Source organism: Pseudoliparis swirei, chromosome 24 (genome assembly GCF_029220125.1).
Source record: "Pseudoliparis swirei isolate HS2019 ecotype Mariana Trench chromosome 24, NWPU_hadal_v1, whole genome shotgun sequence".
Classification (NCBI taxonomy): Eukaryota; Metazoa; Chordata; class Actinopteri; order Perciformes; family Liparidae; genus Pseudoliparis; species Pseudoliparis swirei.
In genome coordinates this window covers 11717290-11727648 of record NC_079411.1, presented here as the reverse complement: position 1 = coordinate 11727648, position 10359 = coordinate 11717290, and the positions used below count along the sequence as shown (strand labels likewise).

The window sequence follows — 10359 nt, the reverse complement described above, 5'->3', positions numbered from 1 at the left end:
CTGTCGCTCCGACAAACAGTAAGTTTCACTTCAGGAGTGTGACGTAGAAGCCCCGCCTCCTCCAGCAGCTCTGATTGGGAGGTGGTGTTTCCTCCTCCAGGTTGAGACTTGACTGGAGTTACAGACATGTGGCAGTTTAATCTCTGTAGGGAAACTATTGTGTTTTTTTAATCTTCCTTTTCCTGCAGCCACCGGAACCCTTTTCACCTAAATAAGTCAGTCCCACGTGCAAACAATAAATAAGTTTGTGTCACTTTACGGTCCAATGCAGCTCTGCAACAATCTCACTGTGAGTCCACAGCTCAGCTCTCTGTGAAGCTCTAACCTCCTCATGTAACGTTACTTCTTATCTCTACGTGTTGCTGAATCAGAGGAAGTTGAATAGTGTGCAGTCTGTTAAAGCCTTTAACAAACGCTCCTCAGTCTGAGGTGTGCTCTGCTGACACCTAGTGGTCACATGAGGGAAACACACCTTTGGGGATTTAATGGACAAGACTCCAGCTATAAAATAAACACTTCAACAAACAGTTTCTTCCTCTGCACATGATTTTTAATGCAGTGATACTTTACAGTCATTTCATTCATTACAAAATATGTTTTCATTCACTTTGCAGGACCTGATTTAGTCACAGACATGAATATCAACGTGTTCTGTGTTTTAGGAATGAGGAGTAGGACTGAGTCGCTTGAATAAAACAATCTGTCATGGACTCGTTCGGAAACCTTTTAAAACCAACATAATCTGGTAATTATAGTCCTCAAACACGGACTGAACCGCCATCCACAGTGCTTCATGAAAACATTCACAAGAAAATAATGAAAGAAAAAGAGAAAGCCAACAAAATGCAAACCCAAATAAATCAGTGCAATTATATCCAAAGCCCAGTAATTTACATTCTACAAGCAACATTATTCATCACTGCACAGTTGAGTCAACACCGATATGCAAATATATATATATATACACATATATATATATATATACATAAATATATATATATATTTATTATATATATATATTAGGGCTGTCAGCATTAACGCGTTAATCTATGCGATTAATGTGGCCGCGATTAACGCACTAAAATAAAAATATGTATGGTTGTTTTTTTCTGATTTATTCATTGATAAAAGAAGAGATTATATTATTTATATTATTATATACAGGACTGTCTCAGAAAATTAGAATATTGTGATAAAGTTATTTATTTTCTGTAATGCAATTAAAAAAACAAAAATGTCATGCATTCTGGATTCATTACAAATCAACTGAAATATTGCAAGCCTTTTATTCTTTTAATATCGCTGATTATGGTTTACAGCTTAAGAAAACTCTAAAATCCTATCTCATAAAATTTTAATATTTCCTCAGACCAAGTAAAAAAAAAGATTTATAACAGCTGAGTGTTTGTCAAGGCTCAGGAAACCCTTGCAGGTGTTTCGAGTTAATTAGACAATTCAAGTGATTTGTTTAATACCCTACTAGTATACTTTTTCATGATATTCTAATATTTAGAGATAGGATATTTTAGTTTTCTTAAGCTGTAAGCCATAATCAGCAATATTAAAAGAATAAAAGGCTTGCAATATTTCAGTTGATTTGTAATGAATCCAGAATGCATGACATTTTTGTTTTTTTAATTGCATGACAGAAAATAAAGACCTTCATCACAATATTCTAATTTTCTGAGACAGTCCTGTATGTGTATATATATATATATACATATACATATAATACATGTTTAACATGTCTTTTTCCAATTTTCAGATCTAAATAATAATGGTTCCATTATTTTCGTTGTGATATATATATATATTTATATATATATATAAATTATATTCCCCTGTCCTGTCTCTCAAATAAATCACTTTATAGCGCTCAAATAAATATTACATAATTTGGAATTTTGAAAGAAATGAACTGCAGCATGCGTTAAAATCCAACTTCATTCATGAAGACCAAACTCCAGGGTGAGGTGTGTGCAGGGCTGGACTGGGACAACAATTAGGCCCTGGCATTTTTGGTCCAGACAGGCCCACCCCAATCGGTCGGACCACACCCACCAGCACAAAAATACTCGCCTTATATACTCGTCTTATATACCGTGCTGTACAGTCATATATATACAGTATTCCCCCAAACCACTACAAAGATGACTACATGCAGTAAGCAATGGTACCAGTGCAAATAGACCAGTGTACTCACTCACTCTTGACTGGCGGTGGTGGCCATGGGGTACACAATCTCCATACTTGACTCAAGTACAGTAGAAGTAAAATGTTATCAAATAAAAAGCACCAGAAGTCAAAGAATAATTTCAAATGTTTTATTATATTAAATAATAAATTCAAATAATTTAGTACTAGTAATAAATACAGCATACTGTAAACTCACTGCTATGACATCACTGGAGTCATCATGCATCACACATCGACATCTTTATAAGCCCTCTAAGATGATTATTTGTTGAATTGGATCCCCATTAACTTATTTGCCATCTTGGTGACAGCTATTCTTCCTGAGTTCCGCACATTAAAACAAACAACATTCAACATATATGAAAATGTGACACCCAACAACAGTGTGTGCACACTATGGGTATTTTTTTAAGCTGCCAGCGTCCGTTTTACTATAATCCTATGGAGTAGACCGTGCTGAGCCTTTTTTTCTCCACCATCGGTAGCGTTTTTTTCTGCAGCTCAGAGCGTCTTTTCCAGTTGAAAAAAGTTAAACTTCTCAGAGAAAAACGCCCTACCCTACGTCAAGCACTTTTTTGACAGCTGACCAATCACAAGCAAGACCTGTCCGGCTGAAAAGCTAAAAGGTAGCTAGCGTAGCAAGTAGGTTGGCTAGCTAGCTAATTATATTGTCATCAAGTGCATTACGACAAACACATCAACTGATTATTGATATGTGCATGAATTCAAACATGTTGACAGTGTTGTTGTCTTGGGTAGTTAGCTTATTCACCTGTTTAACGTTTTGTACTATCGCGAAAATGTTGTAGTAACATTGTTATGACAACAAAAGACGCTCTCGGCTGCTTTTTGTAACAAATGTTGCCAGCGTCTTTTTCTACCTGAAAAAGCGCTCCGGCCGGAGTTTTTCATTTTAAAAAAACGCCAAGTGTGCACACGCCTACGCTAGCTGTGTAGTAACGTCAGCCAGCTGTAGCTATAGTCTGTAGCTATATTTTCCTTACCGGATCAACTAAAGTTAGAGGCTGACTCGGCCCTGCTTCCTCTGTATCTGTACCCTGCTGCTCCTGCTCCTCTCTGCCAGCCTCCTCTTCAACCTGTTGCTGCTGTGGTAACGTTAACATTAAACTTGTGGGAGCAGCAGCAGCAAACATGTCCCTAATGTTGACACATTTGGCAGCATCTGCCTCGAGTCTCTTTCTTTTTCTCTATAATTTTTTCCCAGCCTCCCTTCCGTTTTTGTGTGCTTTTTTCCCCCTCCATCTCTCAAGTATCCAGGCTCAGCAGCACCGAAAGTCAGACAGAGGTCTCGTGCGTAAACCCCCCCCCCCCAACCTCTCTCTCTGTTGATTGGGCCAGCCCTGTGTCTGTATAGAAAATGGACCAATGGGCCGCTGTCCCCGATTTATGGGCCATTCGATGGTAGCTTTCGGCCGGGCCGCGATATTTTCGGGCCGGCCGGCCCAAAACTACGCGGCCCAGCGGGCATTTGCCCGGTATGCCAGATGGCCTATCCAGCCCTGGGTGTGTGTGTGTGTGTCTGTCTGTCTGTCTCTCTCTATGTGTGTGTGTGTGTGTGTGTGTGTGTGTGTGTGTGTGTGTGTGTGTGTGTGTGTGTGTGTGTGTGTGTGTGTGTGTGTGTCAGCGTGGTGCTTCAGTACAGACTCTCACAGCTCACCTCACGCTGGCAGCCCGCGTGTGTTTATCACTGAGGTAAGACTTTTATTTTGAAACATCATCTTATTAATATTAATATCTCTAACTCTGAATGTCCACCAGATACTTTGTTTATTGTTTTGTTGTTGTTTTTATTGTTGTGTCCTCCGAGCTAAAGCTGTATGTTTGTGTTTTAAAGCAGCTGCTTCTGTTTCAGCTGTTAAAATCTTGATTATTTCCCCATAAAGTGTCTCTATAAACTAAATGTTCATAACTGAGGAAAGTCTCTTAATGTCTTTGAGTAATTTCACGTATTTCTGAATGAATGTAGTCAACAGAGAATAATATGAACACAATATATTTACTTTGATAGATAAAATGTGTCAAAACATCCCAACTTCTCATGTGATGAGAATGATAAGTCCTCATGAGGTCTATTAGACTAGAGAGACAAACAAAAGGACACTTTACACTTTAAAAACAGATTTATTTTAACGCATTCTTATTTTTTTGGTGTGTTTCCGCCGGGCCGAAGGACGACAAGGGTCGAGGACGCTTTGAAGAAGAAGAAACACTTTTGGAGTTTGGGGGGCTCTACATTCATGAATGGATTATGAGACAATGGGCCCCACTTACGGCAAAACATATTTGATTGAATATGATATTTGTCTCATAACTTGTGAATATCTGATTAAACAAAATCAATGTTGAAAGTGTCTGCAAAGGAAACAATAACCGCTGTGATCCAGTTTAATCTCAGCTGGCAACTGTGAGTTTTGAACGTCTCACAGAGCCGACTAAGATTCACCTGAACGCAGCACCAACTCATCCTACCGGAGGACCGGGGGGAGGGGCCTCAAGGGGGCGCTGTGGTGTGGTCCGATTTGAGATTGATTAAAAAAGATAAGGAATGTCAGAAAGGTGAAAAAATAGAATAAAAATTGAGAAAAAAATTGCATTCAACATACAAAAGTATCTTTCTTTTATACATTTCTAATAAACATATATTTTCATATCTCATTTATTTGCCTTGTTTTTAAGTTGTGTTTTACTTCTCTGTGAAGCTTCTTTGTTTTTTAAATCCAGTAACTCTTTTATGTAAACATATCAGATTAAATCTGTGAGTTATTCTATGTAATAATATTATTTCATGTACAGGTGAGTGACGGACAGCTTCCCTGATGCTGAGGATACTGCATCAGGAACTGAATGGAGAGCGATGATTGGCCAGCGGTTCCTGATGCTCCGCCCTCAGCATCCAGAGACCCCGAGGCGTCGGCAAACAACTCATCATATATATATAATACAGTAACATCGTGGCGGAGTGAGACGTCTGTGTGTGTTTCCTATCTGTCGAGAGAGAGGATGAGAAAGAGAGGGAGGGGGGAGAGAGAGAGAGGGAGGGAGAAAGAGAGAGAGAGGGAGAGAGAGAAAGAGGGGGAGAGAGAGAGAGAGAGAGCTAGAGGTTAAGGTGCCAACGTCTCGTCCTCCGTTCAACCGATCATCTTCATCCGTGTGTTCACCGACTAATCCGTGATGGAGGAGAGAGAGGACAGAGGAGCAGCAGCAGGAGGAGGAGGAGGAGAAGGAGGAGGAGGAGGAGGAGAAGGAGGAGAAGGAGGAGGAGGAGGAGGAGGAGAAGGAGGAGGAGGACAACACTGGGCAGCCAAGCGGCTCCGGACGGTAGAGGAGGCCGGTGGAGAGGAGGAGGACTCTGGCGGAGAGGAGGCGACGCGGAGCCGCAGGAGCCGAGGCACCAAGGTATGAATAATGTTTATAATATGGGATGTTCACTGAATTATATTTAAAGAACACACACAAGTATTTCCTCTGCACTTTAAAAAGATTGTAAATCTAATTTTATCACGATAACAAAAGACACAGAGGTCTAAGTTTACAGAATAAAGTCCTGAAGCTCACTTCAAACCTTTTAAAGTATAAAGTGATAAGAGACGATTCAGGAGCTCCGTGCAGGAAAGTAAAAAAATAAAATAAAATCTGGAGGAGAGCGGGTCTCACTGGGTCTCACGGGGTCTCACGGGGTCTCACTGGGTCTCACGGGGTCTCACGGGGTCTCACAGGGTCTCAGGGGGTCTCAGGGGGTCTCATGGGGTCTCACAGGGTCTCATGGGGTCTCACATGGTCTCACGGGGTCTGACGGGGTCTGACGGGGTCTCACGGGGTCTCACGGGGTCTCACAAGGTCTGACGGGGTCTCACGGGGTCTCACGGGGTCTGACGGGGTCTCACGGGGTCTCACGGGGTCTCACAAGGTCTCACGGGGTCTCACGGGGTCTGACGGGGTCTCACGGGGTCTCACGGGGTCTCACAAGGTCTCACGGGGTCTCACGGGGTCTCACGGGGTCTCACGGGGTCTCACGGGGTCTCATGGGGTCTCACGGGGTCTCACGGGGTCTCACAAGGTCTCACAAGGTCTCACGGGGTCTCACGGGGTCTCACAAGGTCTCACGGGGTCTCACGGGGTCTCACAAGGTCTCACAAGGTCTCACGGGGTCTCACGGGGTCTCACAAGGTCTCACGGGGTCTGACGGGGTCTCACGGGGTCTCACGGGGTCTCACGGGGTCTCACAAGGTCTCACGGGGTCTGACGGGGTCTCACGGGGTCTCACGGGGTCTCACGGGGTCTCACATGGTCTCACATGGTCTCACGGGGTCTCATGGGGTCTCACATGGTCTCACAGGGTCTCACGGGGTCTCACTGGGTCTCACAGGGTCTCACAGGGTCTATATACTTTAGGAGACTGCAGGATTTAGGAGTTTCTATAGGTACTTTATTCACCATTGATTGGTTTGTTATTTCTGGATGAAGCCTCCTTCACATCAATTCATGCAGACGCACCTGTCCATGCAGGTACCCTTTGCCTTTCTAATTAACAGCCTTGATGTGAACATTTGAAGGAACCTGGAGTGGAAAAATTCATAGACTGTAAATAATCGGTGGATCTACATCACTAATTGGCTTCAGGCCTTTAGCAAACCGTCCTGTCCACTCTCTGGAGGTTATGAATGATGCATCAGGCGACCTCCACAGCCTGTTAAGGGCTCGTTAGCTCACCGAGGAGGAGGAGGAGGAGGAGGAGGAGGAGGAGATGGTGATGGTGATGAAGGAGAAGGAGGAGATGGTGATGATCGTAAAAGGAGGAAGAGATGGTGAAGGAGGAGGAGGAGGAGATGGTGATGATGATGAAGGAGGAGGAGATGGTGATGATGATGATGGTAAAGGAGGAGATGGTGATGATAGTGAAGGAGGAGATGGTGATGATGAAGGAGGAGATGTGATGATGAAGGAGGAGAAGGAGGAGATGGTGATGATGATGATGATGATGATGATGAAGGAGGAGAAGGTGATGATGGTGAATGATGAGGAGGAGGAGGAAAGTACGAGGTGACCGCCAGGAAAAACAACAACAACTACAACAACAACACTTCAGTCTGTCCCGTTGACGTCTGCAGCACCTTTTCTTCTTCTCTCCTCGAGCAACCGCCTCCCGCTCGGCGTTGCCACGGCGACCGGGCCGGCGTGGGTGCCGTGGAGCTAACAGACCTCAGCTCACCGGCGGTCCGAGGTTAACGTTCACTCTTCCTCCGCCGCGCCGGAGGAGCCGAGGCTTTAATATCACGTTTTTACAGCGCAGTAATAAATATGTAAGATTCATAAACATTTATATCTGAGCATTAAAACATTTAGAAGCAAGGAAAAGGAAAAAAACTGGAAAAAGGTTAATTATAAACATAATATTACATTTCTATACATAGTAAACAAGTGACTTACAGTATATAACATTATTAATAATGTATCTAATCTCAAATTAAATAAAATATTGAACACATTCATTTAATTGTACCTCACGTACATATAAAATAATAAAAAAAACTAAGAAAATATTATATTTTATTTGATAAAAATGAAATGATTTCGAATTTCGAATTTAAATAATATATATAAGGTACATACACACGTGTATTAATATGCATATTAGGAGCGAATTAATTAGATATAAACAGGAGTGGGAGGGGCTGCATTGAATGACCTCATTAACCCCGTTACCGCGGTTAAAGTCAAGAAAGGAAATATTCTCCCTTCATGCAGTAAAAGTCCCTGACCGTCCTGACTGGACCTCTTCCCGTCGTCTCTCTGCAGGTTGCCGTGGACGACGCTCACCGCATCCCGCCGTCCCCGGTGGTCCACGTCCGAGGGCTGTGTGCCGCCGTGGTGGAGGCCGACCTGGTGGAGGCGCTCGACAAGTTCGGAAACATCTGGTGACAAAATACTTTCTGCATGAACATCTGCACATTTGAGTCCTGAGATCACGGACATGTTGGAATAACAGACACAGACCGCCGACAAGTGGAACTCTGTCTGTAGCGTTTACATCTTTAACGTGGCGCCTTCGTCTGCCTCAAATGAATCTCAAATTAACCTCAAAGGAATCTCAAATTAATCTCAATTAAACCTCAAATTAACCTAAAATTAACCTAAATTTAACCTCAAATGAATTTCAAATTAACCTAAATTTAACCTCAAATGAATCTCAAATTAACCTCAATTGAACCTACAATTAACCTAAATTTAACCTCAATTAAACCTAAAATTAATTTCAAATTAACCTCAAATTAACTTCAATTTAACCTAAAATTAATCTCAATTTAACCTAAAATTAACCTCAAATTAACATCCACTAAACTTCAAATTAACCTAAATTCAGCCTCAATTGAAGCTCAATTTAACCTTTAAAATTGATCCTCTATTGAACTTCAAATGAACCTTCAATGAAACTCAAATGAACCTTTATTTGACCTTTTGACCTTTTAGTTCGGCCCCTCTTTAAGACCTATACTGCAGCCATCCACCAGGGGGCGATCAACCAACCATTGCGCTGGAATGACACTTATAATTTGATAAAAACATAACTTCATCAGACATTTCAGTCAAAATTAAATTAAATTAAAGCTTGTGCTTCATCTTCGTTTATTTTTTAGTAAATCCTGACGTTCTGATTCTATTCTTAACGTATTAATGGAAGTCTTGAAGACTTCCTGCCTCTTCCTGCCTCCCCGTCTCACCTGTCCTCGCGCGCGTCTCGCAGCTACGTGATGATGATGCCCTTCAAGCGCCAGGCTCTGGTGGAGTTCGACGGCGTGGAGAGCGCGGGGCGCTGCGTGGCGCGCGGCGCCCGCGAGGCCGTGCGCGTGGCCGAGCAGCGGGCCTTCTTCAACTTCTCCACCAGCCAGAGGATCAGCAGGCCCACCAGCGCCGACGAGCCCGGCAGCGGGAACAAGGTTCTGCTGCTGTCCGTCCAGAACCCGCTGTACCCCATCACCACCGTGAGTCCACAGAACCGCCGCCGCCACGCTCACACGTGTGTGGAATAAATACCTCCAACAGAACTTCATCCACTCGACAGCTAAATGACCAGAACTTCATCCACTCGACAGCTAAATGACCAGAACTTCATCCACTCGACAGTTAAATGACCAGAACTTCATCCACTCGACAGTTAAATGAACAGAACTTTATCCAGAACTTTATCCATCAAACCTTTTATTTTTCTGCCAATCAAAACAATTCATGTTTGAAAAATAGAATCTGGTTTATTCTCTGTCTGATTTATGTCATCACTGTGTCCTCTCTCTCTCTCTCTCTCGCCCTCCCCCACTCTCTCTCTCCCTTTCCATCTCTCTCCCTCCATCCCTTCCTCTCTCCCTCCTTGTTTACCTCTCTCCCCTCCTCTGTTTTCCTCTCCCCCCTCTCCTTCCCTCTCTCTCTCCCCCCTTCTTTCCCTCTCTACCTCTCTCACCTCCCTCTCTCCTCCCTCTCTCTCTCTCCCTCCCCCCTTCTCTCTCTCTCAGGATGTTCTCTACACCGTCTGTAACCCCGTCGTTAACGTCCAGCGAATCGTCATCTTCAAGCGCAACGGCATCCAGGCCATGGTGGAATATCCTGACTGTGTGTGTGTGTGTGTGTGTGTGTGTGTGTGTGTGTGTGTGTGTGTGTGTGTGCGTGTGTCTGTGTGTGTGTGTGTGTTTACAGTATTTTCCACAGTGTATAACTACAGAATCAGTTTTAGAGTATTCTTAAAGTGCCTTAAAGTCCTCATCACAAATACAATCACTTATGAGTTGAGATTATTATTATTAATGTTATGGTAATTATTATTACATGTGTTATTAATCAGTCTCTGTCATATAAATGTAGTAGAAGTATAAAACTGAAGTAAAGTTTCGAGCTCGTGGCTTCAGCTTCATGTCGGTCCAACACGAGGAGACAGCGCTGGTCTTGTTTCCTCTCCTCTGATTGGCCGGTTGCCGGTGGACTTGTTTCCTCTCCTCTGATTGGCTAATTCCTTAACGAGCTCGTTAACGTTCGAGTCGGTGGAGGACTCTCAGAGGGCCAAGCTGGCCCTGAACGGGGCCGACATCTACTCCGGCTGCTGCACGCTCAAGATCGAGTACGCTCGGGTAAACGCACACACGCACACACGCACGC

At 43.4% G+C, this 10359-nt stretch overlaps 1 protein-coding gene across 1 annotated transcript in view; it reads left to right on the top strand.

Moving 5' to 3' along the window:
* Nucleotides 1-5481: 5481 nt before the first annotated feature.
* Nucleotides 5482-10359, top strand: part of LOC130189700 (heterogeneous nuclear ribonucleoprotein L-like) — a gene marked incomplete at its 5' end in the record, with an annotated part of 10193 nt that continues 5315 nt past the window's right edge. The window contains 5 exons of the mRNA XM_056408637.1: nt 5482-5613; nt 8014-8132; nt 8960-9197; nt 9723-9808; nt 10235-10331. Coding sequence (XP_056264612.1) covers nt 5482-5613; nt 8014-8132; nt 8960-9197; nt 9723-9808; nt 10235-10331 — 672 coding nt within the window. The remainder of the gene's footprint in view (nt 5614-8013; nt 8133-8959; nt 9198-9722; nt 9809-10234; nt 10332-10359) is intronic.